Genomic DNA, 21,032 nt, shown 5'->3' on the forward strand with positions numbered 1-21,032 from the left:
TTCTAGAGGTGAAAGAAAGATAAATCAACTGAATGGAGAGGGATGATTCAAACTTTGTTTTGTAGATCCTCTAACTAACCTCATATATTGTTATAGTTTGTATTACTTTATTTGATAATCACATTTATATTTGAATAAGCTGAGACTTCACAGTATAAAGTAATTTAGTGATGTAGGACTTGTTATTTACTTTCAACACAAACCACTTAATTACAATAAGTCACCTGTGATGCTTTTGTTTAGTTTTCAGGATTACACCATTTTTTTTGGCGCATTTTTTAAATAGACCAGCAGATAACTTTTTTCTCACTTTTTGGAACAAATAAATCCTTCAGGTTATCAAGCAACTTCCCTTTGTTATTTTATAGTTCTATTTTAAAAACAAGATAATCAGGTGTATTGTCCGGCCTTGGCAGAGGTGTCCACTCTATTTTGTGCCAGGTTTAAGTTCAGTTTTACTTATCTGTCACCTGTTTGGTAAAGAACTAGTAAGAAAATCATTGCAAACACTAATACAAGAAGGTCAATCTGTCTCTCGACCAGTTTTCACCAAATGCTAATAAACAAATAAATAAAATGACAGAGTGAGTGTGTTTCACTGAGACCGAGTACAGCTTTATTTAAAGTCAAACTTCAGGCATGTCTGAACTCTTCAAACTCAACTTTAAAATGAAAAAGGACAGAATCAATATTCTCAAATAAAAAGACAGTCATGTACAAAAAGAGTGTCGTCTCAACAGTCACACACACATTTAGAAGCAGAATTGTACAAGCAAAAAGAGCACGCCACAGTAACATGATTCTATGCAAGTTCAATGCAAACTATTTACAGGTTCCTCGACAATATGCAGAAATGCAGTAACACAGGTCGAACAGTAATAAACATGGTCATTTTGTGTTCATCCACGTTTTACTTGAAGCAACACCACGAGATAGATATGACCCCAGTAAGAGTTACTGTAAGCAATTTCACTACGAGAAAAAAGAGATGATTGCTAATGAAGGTGAATTCACTTATTTTATCTCAACACTAGTTCTCCTCTGACAGCATGTCAATTAGAAACTCATCGACTGTTGGCGACATTGCACGAAAAAACTAAAAAAGACGTCACAGTCAACATAAACATACCCTTTGACATACTAAATTTAGTTTTAGATTTAAAAAAAATGATAATTAGCAAATTCCTGGACACTCCCCCAGACGAATGTAAGGGTCACTTAAATGAGAACAAGCATGCTGTCTTCTCACAAATCAAAAATGTGGGCACGATACTGAGAGTAAACCAACAAAACACATACATCAGATAGTATTTTAAGTGAATGAAACGCTGGGGACACTTAAATTAGGCCTTCTGTAATACTGCTGCTGTTCCAGCTGAGAGGGGCAGAAGAGGACGAACTGGCACAAACTAAGATCATCATGCAACCTGCAGGTGCAAAACAAAACAAAAACATAATAAAAGTAAGGACTATTCGGTTTTACAGAATCTCTGTGCAATACTGGAAAACAAAGACAAGTAGAGGACATAAACAGATCATTAGCACTAGAACTAGGCATCGTAAGAATCTCCAAATGATGAGAGAAGAGGATTAAACCAGTGTGTGGTGTTTGGAACAGGAACAAAGAAAAGGACTGAAAAATTAAGACCAGTTTTTGTCATGACAAACTCATTTAGTCAGACTTTTTCCTCTGAAGCAACAAACACATGTCAAAGATGCCTGCGCCCTGATAATCACAGACTGTATATGAATCCTGTGTTAAAAATACATCAATAAATTAAAAGAAAAATATATAGAAAATTCAAGTTTTGAGTATGCAAAAGTGAAAGAGCTCTAAATTATGCACCTATCCGGTAAAGAATAAAGAATCATTAATAAAAAAAGTTTGGCAAGATTTGGAAATTGGACTTAGCTGCACAAAGGAAATCAGAAAATCATGATCACAGAGAGAATCAAGGAGAAAAGCTGCAGCAAATACAATGTGCTCAGTTTGTGCACAAATACAGACGTGCAGTCATTTTCTTGTATTCTTTCTCCAAATAAATGTCCGTCTTTGTGCATCTATTTGGCAAAATGAGATCCACGTTATCTCAATAACACGTTTGGCTAATTGTCACTTGACTTCAGTGCTCGACGTTCACTGTGCAGAAACAATACACAAACAGAGTTTGGACACTACAGGGTGTTTTCTAATTAATTGGCTGATGGATCAATTCAAAACATGAACTAGTTTTGACGTCAAATAAACACGTAACATAATTGCGATGGATTAACGAGAAACCACCGATGCACATACACTGAAGAGTGGACTGGATTTTCCAATGAGAGCAAAGGAGTAAATGTTTATTATTAGTTAAGTTAACATTTTCTAATGTTCTGCTCTCACTGGCTCCACCTCTTTTTTTAAATTGAAAGGCTTTTTGCTTCATGATTAAATTTAGTAAGAAAACTGAGCTGAAACTGATGCAGTCTAATAAAACACTCCTGCAGCAAATGTTTCGTTGTTGAACTGTGTCTCTGTTATAGACACACCTGCCATTATAACACAATGCAGTCACAAACAACCTAATACCTACAAACAAGAACTGAACATTAACCTTATCAAAAGGAAGGATTCAATGCAGGACTGCTGTGATAAACTGCATTAGTTCTGTGCCTAACAAACGGACAACAAAGTGAGTCTACTTCATGCATTCTAAGAGACCGTGAATGAACTGAAATGGTTTGGAAACATTGGCACCGTTTCACCCTGTGGCTTCGGCTTTAAAACACCCACCACTGTGCGAGGCTTGAGAAGAAGACAACAAAAAAAAGACTTCAGGGAAGGAGGAGAAACACAAAAGCAGTTGTGTAACCGAGGAGGAATCACAAGCAAAAGGCTGAGGCATGATGACAGGAACGCTTCCTCCTGTGATGATCACTTGAGTCCAGGCTAAAACTGTACAAAAACCGGCTCTGAACACTTCACATTCCAATATTGAACTGCTTCACGATTACAGTGAGCCACGATACAGGTCGATGAGCAGCAGCTGTCACCAAATGTGGAATCATTACACCAAAGTTTCACCAAAAAATAAACCTAACGTGTGCAAATGACTGGATACAGATATAATATGTAAAACTCCCCGTGTTTTTTTTAAATAGTCTATTTCACTTACACCGGTGTGGAGAGGAGACAGGTTACTGTACTGGTGTTTGAAAAAGAAACTGGTATAAAATGTGGTGCAATAAATACAAAAGAATTGGATTTGACAGATGACTGATTAAAAACACTGTACAGGAGTTTGTATTTTGTACATCATCATACTGGACTGCTGCTATACTGACATGTCTTTATATAGAGCCCAGCCTTGAGGAGAATCTCCAGGTGGAAAGAAGCGTCTCCCCCGAGGACACTGAGCTGAGGACTTTTTAGTTAGAGGCCAGACTGGCAGTCATTTCTACTTGTGCCCCCAAAAAACAACAAAAAACAGCTTTTAGGCCACTTTCCTCAAAATTAAAAAAAACAAATTTACGCCCAGCCCTCACCACGTCTCTGACAGAGAGCAAAAAACACAGTTTAAATCCCGACGTTACTACAAGAAGAAGAGGTATCCATTTTGAAACACTTGTCCTATGTTCTTTAAATATACATTTCTGTATATGACCTAGCTAAATTGTGTAGCGACAAGCCGTGTGAAAGTGCTTTTCAGAAAAGTTTGGCAAAACAACCAACGGAAGAAAATAAAACAAAAAAAAGGAGAGAAAAAGGAAATCGAGCATTTAAAGCGGTCACAGTACACAGCGTTACTGAAATGGACTCCGTCTGGGCAGTAGTTGCTACAGCCAGAATCAAACTTAAGGCTGGTTATCAATACTTTGAGACAGCACCAGTGATCACAAGCTGGGCTCCTCCCTCTACAATACAAATAACAGTAACTGCTCGCAGGAAATGTGAGAACGGAACGTTCTATCCAAAAAGGAAAATAAAAAGGATCTGTCTTGTTGTTTAAAAAAGCGTTTCTTCCTTCTTCCAGGAACAACCGAAGAGGCAAGGCTCCGTCCCTCCTGATCTTTAAGTACTTTACAATATTATGAGCCAAGTATGTACACAATGGCGAGTGAGACTGGCAATATGAAAATCACAAGTACTTCTGTAATGTCATACCATTACACTATATACCATTATATTTCACCTTAATAGGACTATTTTCACAAAGAGGTCTGCGTAATGCTTAACACCTAAACAAACAAACATAATACACCACTCACTGAGATGAAGTGAGAGAATCTGCCTGTAAACATTAACAAACATAGATATTGTTTATAATTATATTCATCTATACCCATAAGTATATTAAAACCGTGTTTAAGGAGGGTTGGAATGTAGTGTGGTCCTGAAAAAATTGCACAAAATCGATCATTCCCTCCCCCCCCGCCTCAAAACCCCACTCCTGTTCTGCCAGTAGAAGAAGAAGAAGAGATAAAATACGACGACAGATCACGTCAGGGAGAGATGGACAAAAGGCCGGCTCGTTTCCGTGAGGCCATCTTGTGTTTGAGATGCCGACCACAGTGTACAGCAGGTAAACGAGGAGATGAGCAGCGCGGCGGTGGAGAGGTTCCGCCTCACACCTCCCTCCACTTCACTCGATGAGTTCTTCAAAGTGCCGGAAACTGACGACGTGACAACACTTAAAAATTTCATAGGTGTAAAAAAAAAGGGAACCGCAACGAGGTGTTGGTCTGGGTCCTCAGTTGGACGCAAGCGTGCTGGGAAGAGTGTTATCGTGGTGCTTTATGGCAAGAGAGAAGGGAAAATGGCGCACAATGATTCCTATGCCGACACTCCAGTCACTCTACAGTGTTGGTCGGAGTGTCTCGACGCTGAGCAGCAGCCATAACACTGGTCAAAAAGCACTGTATTCCCTTTTGGAGTGCAGGAGGCCAACAAGAGGGAATGAGGTATTGAAGGAGGTGCGGCGTCACTCTGCGGACTGTTGGTCCGTCTCTGGCTCTGGTTCCTCTTTGACCCTGATGGGGCTCAAAGCAGAGTGGCGCTGATGGGTAGAGTTGGAGCTGGAGCCCAAGGGACTGAGGGGGTTGTGACTGGAGCAACAGGGGCGGCCTTCCAGGGAGGAGGCGGTGAACGCCCCTGCCTCGTGGTCCCGGCAGAATGAGCGAGGGCAGAAATCACAGAGTGACGAGGCTGACGCGCCACAAACACTGCAGTCATGCCAAGGACATTCCCAGCGTCCTGCAGACAGGAAAAGAGGTGATTATGGAGATATAAAGAGAGTGAGTCACTGATGTGTGTGGGAGTTTGTAGTAACAGATCCTGACTCAGTAATAGGTCAGGACGCGTAGAAATACATTTTATAATCCTGCACCATCTCAGAAGATGAAGGAAAATTGTTATCAGCAAGAATTTGATGTTTTGCATCGATAGATTTCAACGAATTTACACACACACACGCGCTCATGTGGTCATTACCATATGGCGGCTTGGTGAGGTTGAGACACAGCAGGTGGTACGACTTCGGACAGTCCTTTCTGTCACACATCACCAGCTCTCCTCCTTCTCCACAACAAAAGCAGAAGTACTCGTGTGCGTGTTTTCCCTCCAGCCGCAGCTTCCGCTTCTTCGGCTTCAACTTGGCGTTCCTGGCCTTCTCCTCTTTCTCCATCACCACGGCACTCTGGAGGAAATATTACAAGAAGACGAGGTTGGTTATGAAACAAACCTCATAAAACCGGGATAGCGCTCACGTTGGAGGTGGAACTGGACTCAGGGCGATGAGATGGAAATGTCCTCACCGTCGGCTGCACCCCCAAGAATCCAGAGCAGTTGTCTGATCCACAGTGACAGGACGTTCTCCTGTTGCCCACACAGTGCAGGTTGTAGTTGAACGTCAGCTCTGTGCCTGCAGGAACAACAGGAATAAGACTCACATCAAATGGATCCTCTAGCTTTCTCTGAGCGTCTGTACATATACAAATGTGAGTATATGTAAGCGTGTGCATCATGTTTCCACGTGGACTCACCAGCGTCTACATCACAAAGCGTGAAGAGTCCGATGTGAACGTCCCCGCTCACCGTCCACTTCTGGGTTTCACAGTTCGGGCTGCAGCTGTGGTTCATAAACCGGGCCGAGTTCCCCTTTGGGCCGGCGTCGATCACACGATCCTAGGAGACGATACAGATATTCCGACATTGAGATTTGAGACATGCTTGGTGGAGTTCTCCCATCTGAATGTTACGCATCAGTGTCGGTGATTATACCTTGGTGAGGGTGAGCATGTAGAAGTTGCTCACGTGGTTTTCATGGGCACGTTTGATTCGCTGCTGGCACTCCTCTGAGTCTATCACCTCCCCCACGTACTCTGTCACTAGGTCACCCTGCAGAACAGACATCCCATTTGTACATGGTTTCAGGCATCACACAGACATTTAATATGACTTCAGGTATTAACGTCAAGGGTGATTCAACAGGTCACTTAACTAATAATATAACTAAAGTCTATAATATAAGGTCTTAGTTTGGATGAACATCATTCTCATATGTATACACATATTCCATGTATTTCCCAAGCTTAAACCTGAAATCACAATATTAGAATAGAATTGAAAACATTTCTAACAGAGAATTCAAATCCAGCTTTACAGAGACATGATGATGTTGTATATTAGGGTCGACATGCACCTTCCGGAGAGCCTGGTTTGCCCTGAGGCCCCAGCCACGACCGTCCGTCTTCACCACTTCTGTCTCTGCATACAGTCGCTTGGTGAAACACTGGTTCTCACAGTTGTCTCCTGCAGGACACACCTGACAACAGAAACACAAAGGCAATTGGTAATAAAGTTCAATTCTATTCAAAATTTAAGCAAAAGGAACAGTAACTGATATGCGAACAAACCTGTGGGTGACACTCGTACTGCAGCATGCGGTTGATACACTGGGAATCAAGACTGCAAGGATGCTCATCTGTTGGTCTACAGTTGCATCGTGGGATTTCTGACAGGTCAGCTACGTGCACCTGCACTTTCCCCACCGGTTTGTTGGACTGCCACAAGAAATAAGATCCACAGAGAAAGTAAAATCACTGGAGATTAACTGAATAATGTCGCTTTTTGTCTTAAGAGAGATTCTAATTTGATGTTACCTTGATACATTTGTATGGTGGAGGTTTGCGAGAGTTGCGTTCTTGCTCTAAAGCCTCCCTGCTCTCCCTCTGTGCCTTGAGCTCCTGAAACCGCCGAGCTGCTTCTTCCAGAGCTAAAACACAACACAATATATTTCAGATATTGATCCCAACAGATTTGACTTGAAGCTGAAGAAAATTTCAAAACAAACAAACAATTACCTTTCTTGAAGGTTTTGTTGATGTTGATCTGACCAGAGACAAAGTTCTTGTCATTCTCCACGTAGGGGAAGACGCGGCCCTGGTTGATCCAGTAGTAGTCGTGGGAGCCAAAGAAGAAGACGGGGAAGTCACCAATATCGTGGCGCAGGCTCTGAATGTTGGATGGCACCAAGCGAGGGTTGCAGATTTCTGCAGGCCACCACCTGCAAAAAGAAAAGGACGAGAGAAAAGTCAAGACAGAGGAAGAAAATATGAAGAATAATTCAACCTTTAAAAACATTTATTGAATGTACTTGGCAAATATTTACTTTTAATTGTTTTAAATTGAATCTCTTATCTGAATGACGGTTTTAAGATTTTTTTTTTTTTATCTATGACTACATAATCAATCAATCAATTAGCACATTCTCTTTTTTCCTTAATGGAAGAGACATGTTCTTTGTCTACACAACCACGTCAGACACACTTAATACCACCAGACTTATCCTTTAAAAGTAATTTAACCATAAACTGACAGCTGCAGTTTTTCAGCCGTCTATGATCAGTTGTCTCTGCGTACCTGTAGTTGCCGAGCTTAACCCAGACAATTTGTTTGTAGTGAGGTTTCTTCCCTGCCCTGCAATCACTGCAGGACCACGCTCCCTCCGGCGTCTCAATCTCCAAACACTCCGGGTGGAAGGAAGCTGGGCAAGAGTCGCAGCACAGCAACTTGCCTCCTACATTTGTATATATGTAAACATGGGGTGTGTGTGTGTGTTTGTATATATGTGAGTGTGTGCATGCGTTTTTGGGAAATGGTAATGCAAAGAGAGGAGGAGTGTACGATTAGGTGATGCACCGTAAAACCTGGTTAAACTCTGAATCTCATTTGCAGACAAGCCAAAGAAAAGCATAAACTAAACAAAAGCTGAGGAGCAAACCAGACAATACACAGGGCTCTGTGCAAGTCGTGGTTTTTCAACATGAAGAGCGATATTCAATCTAAAGCTGCTAGGATAAAACCTGGCCTGAAATGAAAAACTGAGGCCAGGAGCTTTTTGCTTGAGTGAAGGATCCTGCGACAGTAAAGCAGGAAGAGGAATGAACGCCTGCGTCTGATTCTCAGGACGGTTACTTTCACTGCAGCAGCAACAGCATGTCTGGCAATCAGATTCAGAGCACTGTACCAAGACCAGTCTAAAGGAAATACATGCGGCAGCACAGGGGGTAAAATAAGCCAGCGAGTTAGCACAGAATCAGGGTTATACTCGGCTAACAAATTACTGGCAAAAAAGCAGGCATGCCAGTACAGCCAACTTTTCCCATCAGACATCCTGCACAGACCAGCTTGCATGGAATCATATACTTTCAAAATGTTGAACTTTAAGGTTTTTCTCTTTCTTAAATGAAATGCAGAACCAACATCAGAACTTGAAAGAGTCATTTAACAAATCTAGTGCGGTTTGGGATAACATTCCATCCAAGGCAGGTCAAAGCTCGAGAAAAGGAGGTAAGCCAGAATTTGATTGAATCTGAAAAAAATCCCAGTCAAAAGTAAAAAAGGAGGAGAAAAGGGATGAGGCTGAATAAGGCCTTTCAAATAAAAGGAAACAAAACAAGCCCAGAGTGCTGAAGCAGAGAAGCAGTGCACCTCCAGCAGCGAGCAGCTCCACAAACCACAGACAGAACCTGAACTGATCCAGAGCATCAGGGAATCATACAGTGGTTTCAGAGCTAGAGGTTTGAGGACCAACTGTATTTTCCCATTTTGACTGTTCATGCTCGGCACAAAACAATCTCACAATGGGCCTCGTGCAAGAACAACTCGTATGAACAGATTATAAAGTTATTTAACTTGTAAGGTTTCCTTGTAATTCGAATCTTTCTTAAAAAGCCTTTCAGATTTATTGTACAAGCGACATACAAATAATGTTTGACTTTCAGAATTATAATGCAAATTAGTAATCAATTAAGTAACTATCTAAATATATTTAAGGTTTTAATATGATGCCAAAAATAAACTAGACTAAAAGCAATTGATAAATAAATTATACATCTTTTTATGCCAATTTAATGAGCAGTCTGACTCCTCTTTCAGATAATTTTAGAGATTGTATTGTAAAATTATTATTATGATATTATTAAAGTTTTACTATTTCTGTCTCAATATCAGATTGTTGTAGAACTTTACATTAATACTAAAACAGAAACTGCTGCACGTTTTCTGCTTTGTCTGTTGATTTCCAACAGCAGGACCTGAAGCCTTTCTTGTCACTCTTGAATAAAAACTGACCATAAAGGGAGTGGAGCAGACGGACATACACGCCAGATTGAGGGCATCATTTATACTAATGATGATGGAGTGAAATTCTTTAGTTTGAAATGAGCAACAAGCCTCAACTTTTCACGGCAGGAAAGGCTCAGGTTATTTAAAACATAAAAAACTACTCTAGGTAAATTTCAGTTAACTGGATCCATTTTTCCTTAACGTGCATCTTGAAAAATGCAAGACAAAAAAAAAAAATCAGAGGGGAAACATGTTTTTGGGGAAATGAGACGACCTTTCTTCTGAACCGTCGCCTCAGGTGATGTCTCCTTCTTGTGATACCAGCACACTGGACTATTTATAAGTCATGGTGTTCAGCTGAATGCAGAGGTTGGGCCCAATGTGTCCTCACTTAATTCTCCTCAGAGATATTTTCTCACTCCTGACTCCTCAGAGCAGAAATAAGAGCTTTGGCCATGAAGTTGAAGGACCAGAATCATTTCTTTCGAGGAGTGAGGAGCAATCATTTAATTTTATCATTTCATCTTGCTGTCACTGAGTAATGGAAGCACATACAATACCAGGACCATGAAACTACGGCAGCTACAATAAATTTGTTTTGTTATTTACACCTGAACTTTTCCTGCTGGGAAATGTCAAAAATATTTGTGAAAAAAGGACAGTTTACAAATTCTTTTTTGCAAATCCGACTTCTCATATAACCCTAAAGGAGAAATGTTCTTGCATGAGGCCCACTGTTTTCTGTTGATGTGTTAGGGATCAGAGAGAGCAGAGCGCCACTCTGCATTTAAATTAACTGCAGGTTTAACCAGTTATTTAACTTTGCACCTCCAGGCTTTGAAATGAAAGATGCGCACAAAAGAGGGGGGGGAACTAAATCAGAACGGTAGCAGGCAGAACACAAACAAAGACCAGTGGGACAATGGAGAAAGAGAAAAACTGTTCAGTTACCTTTCCCAACATTCTTTTTGGTAGCTGACGAAGGAGAGGAAATCATAGGTAATTTCAACTCAGCACGATTTGACTCAGTCAGAAGGTAGTGGGACTTATAGGCATATGAACTTAATATGGTGTCAGTAAGGTCTTGCACTAACAGCCCTACACGAGACACACAGGAAGAGACGGGGGTGAGCCGCAGTCAAACTCGAAATTACCCAAAATTCAGAAAGAACAAACACGCAGTCTCTTACACACACACACACACACACACACACACACACACACACACACACACACACACACACACACACACACACACACACACACACACACACACACACACACACACACACACACACACACACACACACACACACACACACACACACACACACACACACACACACACACACACACACACACACACACACACACACACACACAGTTAAAACTAGGGATGCACCGATATGGAAATTCTTGGCCGATACCGATATTTAAAATAACAAACTGGCCGATAGCCGATACCGATATTTGTCTATTTTCTTTTTGTTGTTATTCATTCACCCTTTTGTGTCAGAAAAATAATTAAATCATTATTTAAAAAGCACTATTTAAAAAATGTTCAGCCCTTCACTCTTATCTTTTAATGAGCACAAATTTAATCAGATTTATGAAACAATCTTTGATTTAACTAAACTTTATTTAACAGAGACATATTATGCCCATTTTACCGCAAGTTGAAATGGTTCCTTGGGATCTTAATGAAATGACTGTAACATATTTTGGTCAAAATACCACAAGGATAATTTAAAACAGCACCTTTTTACCCTGTCTAAAACAGCCCTGTTAAAGTATCATTATAGAGACACTCTTCTCATTGATTTACGGTAGCAGTATTGCCCATTTATTAGATGTGTTACGGCTTCTGTGTGTATGTTGTCAATTCCCTTGTTACCTGTGCATGAGACGGATGAATAGAGCCGATGCACATGAGAATAAAGTACTTAAACAGACGCTACGCTCATACTTTTTACGTCAAGTTACACTGCGTGAGTCAAGATAACTTAAAAAGCCCTCCTCAGTTTGACCTGTTTTTAGTGTCGGGCAGAAATCACATCGCGTCAACACCCACCGCGTCCAGAGTGGCCGCCGCTGACCACGGACACCGCCCGCGGTCCAAGAGAAGGAAAGCCCCCGCACCAGCGACGCCGTGAGGCGCCACCGGATGAGGACCTCCCGGTGCCGCGCACTGAGCCTCCGGCGGCGCGGAGAGGAGGGCGACGGAGCGACTGCTCCCCCAGCCGCGGCACGTGCCCAGCGGTTTTACCACAAATATGAACATCGGCCAATGATATCGGTGAAAGTCAAGTTTATTACCGATAAGCCGATATCAGTAAACGAGGCGAATATCGGCCGCTACTGATGTACGACCGATAAATCGGTGCACCCCTAGTTAAAACACAAGAAAGTAACAAGTAAAATAAAGTTTGTCCCAACACAACAAGGCCAAACAGTGCACTCAACTTTTTGTTTAACAGACAAAACATCAGATCAAAACTGTTTCAAGTCTAAATTGTGTGTCCTCCCACTCATCACCATCCAGGACTTTGTTTAAGTGGAGTGCAGTGTGGCAGCCTGGCTCATTGGTAGTGTTAGTATTGTGATGGAAAACAAACATTACATTTCACAGCACTGGTCTTCATGATCAACAATACCAAACACGAAAACATGTAATATCTAAGATTAGTATGTGAGGTTTCAGTTTTCACATGAGATGTTACTTCAACTGTGAATGTATCAAAATGGTTATATAACACAAAACTACAAACATGGAGGATGATCAGGTTATTCTTATGGTTTAACCACAATACTCAGGTCAAAAGTCAGTTACAGCTAAATCAGCAAAAGTGCAGGAAATTCAGAACTTCTGCATTTTGTGCTCCGTCATTTCAGGGTCGCTGCTGGATCCCAGTCGGAGAGGAAGGCTGTGAGCGTGCGCACGAGTGAAAGCTTACCTCGGGCACACAGGAAGCACCAGCCCACGTTGACAGGTGAGGTGAGGAGGCCGTTCCTCTTGGCGCTGCCGTGGCTGCTGCAGATCATGATGTGATGGGTGAGGGCGACGCTACCCGCCGCCACGCAGCCATCTCCAGTGTGATAGGCCGACGGACAGCGTATGCAACGCATCAGGCGCCCTGGACAGAAAGCAGGCCAGAGGTAAACAATAACTCAGTGAGTCACTTTACAACAGGTACGGGTTTGTAAACTGCTCATGTAGCTGTGATACAGCTCAACACACACAACAATTTTGGACTGTACCAACTAAAAACACAATCAACAGTATACATAGCACAGCAAGCAGCCCCAACACTACAACTGATCCTGAAGGGTTTTAAGAAATATTTGAGCCATTTCCTCTCCATCACTATTTTAAAATGTTTTAGGTTTTTACTTGCTTTCAAGCTTTTGTAAACTACTGATATGTCAAGTTTTCCAGTGTGGTCAGAATCAGGCATGAATTCAGCCTGGTGTCAACACATTTTCACCAGATACTCACACTTTGACGTAAAGGCTGCATCTCTTCTCTCGTTTCCAACAGGATAATGCACCATCATCCAAAGTCAAATGACTGTATCTTTCTGCAGTGTACCTTTCAGTCAAAGTGTTCCTCCTAAAGTAGCACCTTTGGGTCGGTCGTCTCCTTCTGAATCTAATTTCCACATGACGTCTTTTTGCCTCCTCTTGCGCTTCTCTCTTACATATTCCAACAGGAGGGCATAGGCTTGACCCTTTCGCACTTTAATATTTCTGCTATTTTCTACTGCCTCTGGTCATATAAATCAGCCAGAAGCCAAAGATATAATGAAAAATAAACTTTTCATATATTTTCGTCACATTTTGCTGATGTAGCTCTAGCTCACAGCACCACAGCTTCCATTGCAGACTCAGACAGGACATGAGAGAAGCTGAAGAAACAAAGCAGGCGCTCTTTTACCTTTACTAGCTCTTTGCAGGTCTCTCTCCAGGCAGCAGGTAGAGCAGCTATGCTGTGGGCAGCAGAAGCCTCCGCCCGGACTGCTGGTGGTGCCTGGGAGTTTACGGACGCAATCCTCGTGGTAGAAACAACCGCATCCCAACACAGAGCATCGCGTCACCTCCTGGCCCGCTGCTTTACAGCTGAAACACGAATGATTGCCTGGAAGGAGAATGAAAGAGACTCTGATAGTAAAGAGCTAAACAAAGAGGATGTGATGGTGGAGAAGCAGTCGACTCGTTCCGATTCACTCACCGTTCCTACATTCCAAACACGTGAATCTGCCTTCGGGAAGGGACGTCAGGCCGAGACACTCCAGGTGAAACTGTCTGCTGCAGTCACCTTCACACACCACCAAACCTTCTCCATACACCTCACAGATCTACTCGCCAACACAAAAACATAAAGAGGAAACGTGGATTACAACATAATATAATTTAAGATACATACTCACTATATAATGTAGAAGAAAGAGCCTTTTAACAAAGATGAATCATGAGCAGTTCTGACCTGGCAGACAGTGTCTCTCTTGCCGGCGCTGCTGTCCTGACGAGATAACCCGGAGTCGACAGACTGAGTATCTGAGGCGTCTGCATCTGCTGCTGCCGGACTATCCAGACTCTTCCCGAATAAACCCTGAGATATAAAGAGAGTCAGTGTGTTGATGTGTTTTGTGTGAAGAACAGACACCAAATGAGTTCTCACAAGTGTGTCGATTTCAAAACTAGTACCTGGCACATGTGACAGGTGCTACAACAAATTATTATTAGCAATGTATGTATGTATGTACAATTGTGTATGAGGGTATTTCAATACATGTACCTGTGGATCATTGAGACCTCTGGAGTCGGAATCAGAGGTGTCTCTGTACTGAGATGAAGCCATCTCCACATCTGTCGACGCTCTGCTTCGCTTCTTGAGGGGCTTGCAGGCATCGGAGATCTCACTGGCTCCTGGAAAAAACGACAAGTAAAACATATGAGTTTCACTTTCTTAGAAGTAAAGAGAGGTCCCATCCAAGAGGTTTACAGGAAGTATAGGAGAAGGATTGTCCTACCTTTCTGCGAACCTGTCCTAAGTGTGGTTTCAGGAGCCATCTCCGCCTGTGAGGAGGTCAAACATGGAAGTTGAGGCTGTAGTGCTGTTGGTTTCATTCTTATTCAGGTGATTGCAGGTTAGTTGACTACATTCAGATCAACCACATTACTGCAGAATATAATGAAGCCCCCTCATTCACTGATGGATTACACACAGACGGTTACAGCGAAAAAACACTGAAGATGGTCTGTTGGGGAAAATGAGTGTAGCTGTAACTTTCCAGTGTTGTAATATATTGTATGTTGTAATTATCTCATAATATTACAGTGTAGTGTTTTTGTATCGGCCGTTTCTTTTCACTTGTGTAACTTCTCTAACCAGACATCCAAGGTCTTATTTCTTATTATGTCCGAATAAAAACGCATGTTACATAATTATAATATTTGACAACTGACGTTTTAGAAAAACCATCCGTCTTGACCTGTGTGTAAGCTGTGAGCTTCTTCTGGTCTGGTCACCAGGTGAACTGTAGTATTACCTGTTCCTTTTTGGTCTTCTTCTTGGGGACGGGATCACTGCCCCGCTCTGACTCAGACCTGCTCCGGATGGACCGTCGCTGCAGCTTCCTCTCCTGAGAACCTGAACACACATACAAATGTTGAGCTGCATCTCCTAGCAACTTTATGATGTCATTGTACACGTTCTTCATCGTGTCTGTGTTCTACTAACCATGTGGACTACTGTGGTGGGACCCAGGAGAGGATGTCTGCTGCATTCCTCCCTCCTCACTCCTCCGACTGGCGGGGGAGCCTCTCCTCTCCTCTCCTTCTCCCTCTGCCTCTCCTTCGCCTTCTCCATCGCCTTCTCCTTCGCCGTCTCCTTCTCCTTCCCCTTCTCCTTCAACCTCGCCTTCTCCTTCTCCTTCTACCTCTTCCTCCCCTTCTTCACAGTCTTCCTCTTCCTCTGGACTCGGCTCAGGTTTAGCTCTGCTGTCCTGCAGAAAGATGAACATGTATCCCACACCTTACATGACAACACTGTAATTCTCTTTTATCTGAGGAAGTTACACCAACCTCAGGAGAGCAGTATCCCAGGTCAGGCTGCCGGGCCTCCCCCTCCACTCTCTCCTCCTTCTCCTCTTCGTTGTCTTCTTTTGGGGATGGAACTGCTTTTTTCTGCAAAAGAGGCCAGTCACACTTTGTGATCTCCACATTCAGCCTCTTCATGGTGATGGAAAGAGGCAGCAGCTTTCGGGCCGCTGCTGTTTTCCAGGCCCGAACTGGTGGTGGAGAGTCCTGCCGTGTTTGTGCATCACCATCAGCGTTCTGTTTCGGGGAGCTGGTCTTACGCTGGTTCTTCTCTTCATTTGAGGCCTGGGAGTTTGTGTTGTCATCTGCATTTGAAACACTACACTGTCTGCGTGGCAGCTGCCTTCTCAGAGGCTGTTCTCTGTCAGGTGACTTCACTCCTCCTCCTCCTTCCTTCTTACTGATTGAGCCGCTCGAGCGCCGATTTCGTTTCTCTGCCCTGACAGTGGGCTTTCTGTTTGATGGGCCTTCACTGGGATCGGGGTCAACGTAGATGAAGGTGTAGGTGTCAATTCGCGCCTGCCGCGTCATCAGGAAGGCATCCTCGGCGTGGCCCACACCTACCTCCCACTGAGAACGCTCCCGCTGAGGGATAGGCTTCAGAAGCTTGAGACGAAAAAACATGGAAAAGATATGAAAATAAAGAACTGGTCTGCCTGCCAATTAATTGTGGCTGGCTCAAGTATGTACTATGAAGAGAGCAGCTTAGAAAAGGCTTCAACTGTTCAGCTACAGAGCTGCTATTATTTATTTTAAAGAGGGCATATTACTTTTTTGAAATATTCATATTACTTTGATACCCAATACATATGAGATTACCTTTTCTGCCAAGAAAATTGCATGCATAAATTATTTAAAAAAACATTCACTGCTCGCATTTTTACTTACTTTACTTTTCTCTACAAGGTTTGTGGTCTTGCGCAGAGTATCAGCCTGAAGTTCCTCAAACTGTTGCTTCCCTTGGTACATGACGATCCTCTTCTCATGGATCCACGCTCGCTCAGCGACACTGCCAAAGAATTGGACGTGATACTCCCTGTGACCTGGACAGCAACAGGAAAGTCAGCGAAAATATCTGTGGTGTTTATGCTCTTTCAATTTCATACATTTGTAAAACAAAACAAGCAGGGTAAGAGCTTAGTAATTTTTTTTGTTTGGACGTACGTGTTCCCTTACCCCTGGTGTTGATGCGAGTGTGGACCTTCATCTGTGGGTCAGATGAGATCATGCAGGGCCACCAGGGGTAGGTGCCCACTTTGGACCACACCAGATCTCCTATCATAAACTCCTTGCAGAAGCCCGTCTCTTGGATAACTGATGGATGATGGACCTTCGGAACCTATAAATAAAAAATGAACAGTCACTGATCTGCTTTCACACTCCAAACCATGATAAGTATGTTTAGTGCTACTACTCAAACTGCTCTGAAAAGTGAACTGTCGGTTTCTTGCCTTCGGAGTCTTTGGTTCAGTTTTGATAACCGTCTTCTGAGGCTTCTTTGTCAGGGCTGGGGGGGTTTCTCTCGGCGGGGGTTGGACGTGGAAGTCCTCTGTCTGGTCCGTGGTACCTGCCTGTGTTTGGCTCTCGTCCAGGCTCGGTTCCTGGACCTGCAGCTGCAGCCTTGCACTCTTTTTCCGCTTCTCCTTCTTCCTCTCATGTCTGCGCTGCATCGGAGTAGAATCGTTCCTCTGAGACTCGCTCTGAAAATTAGAAAAATGTAAAAAAAAAAAAAAAAAAAAAAAAGGTGTTGAGATATCAGTTAGCTTTTCCCCCATCTCAATTCAAAAATCTCTCTCAGCTGAGAGCGAATTTCCTCAAATATCATTTTCTAAGGAGCTTTTACGAAGATGATTAAAAGTAAACCGCACAGTGTAACATTTACATGAATGTTAATTGGACTGATTAGACCTAATTTAGTGAGAACTAAACCTTTTCTGTAGATCAGTATACACTGCGTGATCATTTTATGTGAGGTAAGAAATTGTATCTAGCCTGAGAAAGGGGGAGATTTCTGGCTTTTAAAAAGTTTTAACTAACAGCAAACAAAATTTATGAAAATTTGGGGTTAAAACCATTGTTTGAACAAAGCAATCATCTACGCATGTATTACCTGCAGCTCTTGCAGAAGGTCTCCACACAGTGCAGATTCAAACAGCTCTTTTCCGTTCTGATACGTCTTTATGATCTTTAGCTTGATCTCTGGAGAGCTGGTTTTCATCAGCACCCCACCAGGGGTGTTGGATGGGGTGTGGGTGGGCTGAGATGAGGGGGTACTGTCCACAAGTGAGGGGGGAGGACTGGAGGAAGGCAGGTGTAATGGAGGGGGAGGGGGGAGAGTGTGGGTCATGATGTGAGGCGTCTGGGACAGGTGGTGCTGTAAGGGCAGTGGCGGTGGCGGGGGACTCTGTCGGTGCGGGAGTGTTTGTATATGAGGTGGGTTCGAGTGGAAGTGGTGCGCGTGGTGGTGATGATGGGGGAGATGATGGTGGTGGTGGAGGTGCGGATGATGTGTGGGCAGCGGCGGAGACACAGGAGACAAAGGCCTCTCCTGGAGACCTGGTCCTCTCAGGACAGTCCCCTCCCCGGGCAAGAGGCCGTGGTCTCCATAGCTCCGTATGGCCCCGTAGCCATTCGCCGAGCCGTTGGGGAACTGCGAGTACATGGAAAACTTGGCCTGCGGCTCGTATATGCCCAGGCCAGGCGGGAAGCCATTAGAGACCTGCTGCATGTCCTCCGAGGCTGACGGCGGGTAGGAGAACTCTGCATCCAGGGCAGCATCATAGGAGGGACCACCATCCTCGCCCGGGTCACTGCCGGTGTCGCAGGTGCCTTCCTGTCTGATGTTGGCTGAGTCAATGAGCTGAGGGGGTTGCTGAATTGTATTTCCCATGATCCCTTGCATGAAAGAGAAGGAGAAATCCATTGTTGGGCTCCTGCATCCTTAACTGTCTTTTTCTTTGACTGGACCTGTCAGCAAAGACATAATCAAATGAGGGACTCGGAAGCTGAGTTTTCACAACCAAGACGGAGAAATCACCGCAATACTCAGCTCAAGATCCTCTTTTATATCCTGAGGTTTAAAATGAAAGGACCAGGTGGATATTGTGAGATGCATTTCCTTTTTCTCTTTGGAGTAGGCGTGACTTAGAATTGTTTTTCCCGCACACTTCTTCTAAATGAATTACACAATTCGAAAGTAAACGGATGCTTGTTTGATTTCCTTTTTGAGATGTTGTTCACAAGCAAGTTCTGGGTCAAAGTTAATTTTTGGATTATCAGTGAAGAACCAAATCAGAGAACATGTTTTCACATATATGAACCCCCAGTTCTTACCACTCTCTAGCCATTATACTTTGCCAACAGGCCCAGAAACCTACCGGTGCTGCTTCTCTGGGAGAAGGTCATGCCTCTGCTTTTCAGTGAGTCAGTTGATTTGTGGTTGTGCTATCAAACAAACTGTATTTAGGAATATTCAACTAGTAGGAACAACACAATCTAAAAATGTGTATTGACTCCAGCCAGGTACCTTCCCTGCATCAGAGGTCTGCATCTACACTGCCGGTACGTTTGTATGTGTGACAAACAAACGGACTGCGGGGGATCCAGAGCAGCGTGAGGCTTTGTCCCCAAGCTTCATCAGAAGGTGTTTTGTGATATGCTGTAAGAACCATCCTGAGAATACATCATGAGTCTAATCTAACGTCAGCTTCCAATAAACTCAAGAGCTAAAACAATTAGTAGTTTGATTGAAATATCAGGTTATCAGTCATTGTCACTTCAGGAATATGACAAATAAAAGGGGTCCAATAATAATCCCTGGATTCTGCCTTACCTGGACAGACAAATCTAGAAATGTTATTATTTCATCCAAACACAAAAGTCACACGAGTTGAAGCTGGTTCAATCATTTAAAAAGGTGTGTGGTTCTCAGTGTGTGGTTTACTTCAATGGTCAAACTTTAACAAATCCTCAGTCAACACCTCCACCACTTCTCTTGAGCTCTCTCTGAAAACACTGCAGAAGTTGTGCTGGCCCCTGTCCACAAGTTACAGATGGTTTTTAATTCCATTAACTCCCAACACATGGTGGGATGAGCGATCCCAAGCAAAACAAAGAGCAGCTACCGGTGGCTGCTGTGTCCTCCTCCACCTGACACGTTTTAATAAACTGGGATGAAGAGGAATTCATCAGGTTAAAGGTTTTTTGGAGCTCGCAGGGGGAGGTCACGGTGGACACACTGATCCAGATGTTGTGCTTTAATTTGCGGACAGTCGGGGTGGCTAGCACCGGGAGGGGGGTTGGAAAACGGGAGATGTAAACATCCATTAAGTGTCAGCTAACGGTCACCAGACTGCGATAGTGAGTCGTGGTGCTTTTGGTGTGATCATATCTGGTGTCCTGTGTTTTCACGGCTGCCTCAAATCTGAGGAGTTGCGCTCAGCTCAACGAGTGCGCAGACAAAACACTGTTTCATGAATGATCTTATAGCTACCTGCGATGTTAGCATAAAGCTACCTGACACCACAGAGGCTGAGACATTGTTCCCCCCCTTCTTCCACCGTCAGACAACAGAACACGAAGCGGAGACGCCGCCATTCGTCTTCCTGCCTCACGCGAACAAACGCTCCCGGTTGTCGCTTGTCCATTTTAGGAGCTTCGCGCGTGCAGGGGAGAGATGAAAGGGGGAGAGCTAACGTCGGGCTAGGCTAACGCTCACTCGCCAACATGGCTGCCTGTGCCCCTTTAAATCAAATTGTCTGGCCGTGATTATACCTCCATCACCGGGGGGTTCGAGGGGAGAAGAATGTGCCCGAGAATAAGCGGCCGAAAACGGGGTGTGTGGAGGGGGGAAGGTGAGGACGGACGCGGGCATCGACCGCGGCGGCTAAAGGCAAACACGCTTATCGCTAGAAAAGAGGAGAGAGGGAGAAGGGGCAGCGCGGATATTGATGCCGAGAGATGCAGGGAAATTACACAGGAAAGAAAAATGTCAGTACCTTCAGCGTGTCCCATTCTAAACACATACACCAGCCAGCGACGTCTCCTCGTTTAATCTGGGGGGGCAAAGAAAAGGAGGGAAATTAAAAAATGTAATCCTGTGATAGTGGGTAAAGCGCAGGCCTTTCCTTTTCTGCTTTAACGCAATTCTCCACACGCAGGAGGAGGAGGAGGGGGTGTTACGCTATCTGCCCGCTGCCCAATCCCGAAGCCCGGCTCTTCCTCAATGTGGGGACTGAGGCATGGAGAGAGAACCATAGAGAGAACCCTGCCACAGGCACCGCGTCCGGAACAATGATCCTCCGAATAAGAATCAGGATTAAAT

At 43.7% G+C, this 21,032-nt stretch overlaps 1 protein-coding gene across 1 annotated transcript; it reads right to left on the reverse strand.

Moving 5' to 3' along the window:
* Positions 1–593: 593 nt before the first annotated feature.
* On the reverse strand, positions 594–20,858 carry nsd3 (nuclear receptor binding SET domain protein 3). The gene is made up of 25 exons (XM_062381598.1): positions 20,707–20,858; positions 17,820–18,676; positions 17,161–17,409; positions 16,886–17,048; positions 16,598–16,752; positions 15,695–16,315; positions 15,351–15,615; positions 15,160–15,260; positions 14,641–14,686; positions 14,406–14,536; positions 14,094–14,219; positions 13,839–13,965; positions 13,545–13,745; positions 12,565–12,744; positions 10,562–10,708; positions 7,904–8,060; positions 7,345–7,547; positions 7,144–7,256; positions 6,898–7,044; positions 6,684–6,806; positions 6,263–6,379; positions 6,025–6,166; positions 5,797–5,903; positions 5,474–5,678; positions 594–5,236 (listed from the first exon to the last, which is right to left on the reverse strand). The coding sequence occupies exons 2-25, from the start codon at positions 18,630–18,632 to the stop codon at positions 4,965–4,967; spliced, it is 4,911 nt and encodes a 1,636-aa protein (XP_062237582.1). The 5' UTR covers positions 18,633–18,676; positions 20,707–20,858; the 3' UTR covers positions 594–4,964.
* Positions 20,859–21,032: the final 174 nt, after the last annotated feature.

Source organism: Platichthys flesus, chromosome 3 (genome assembly GCF_949316205.1).
Source record: "Platichthys flesus chromosome 3, fPlaFle2.1, whole genome shotgun sequence".
NCBI lineage: Eukaryota > Metazoa > Chordata > Actinopteri > Pleuronectiformes > Pleuronectidae > Platichthys > Platichthys flesus.

Coding starts and splice junctions, on each gene's coding strand:
- nsd3 (XM_062381598.1), bottom strand. CDS start 18,632: ATGGATTTCTCCTTCTCTTTCATGCAAGGGATCATGGGAAATACAATT. Junction 16,753..16,885: donor CACTCGCATCAACACCAGGG/GTAAGGGAACAC, acceptor GTTGCTGTCCAG/GTCACAGGGAGTATCACGTC. Junction 16,316..16,597: donor ACCTTGTAGAGAAAAGTAAA/GTAAGTAAAAAT, acceptor TTTCGTCTCAAG/CTTCTGAAGCCTATCCCTCA.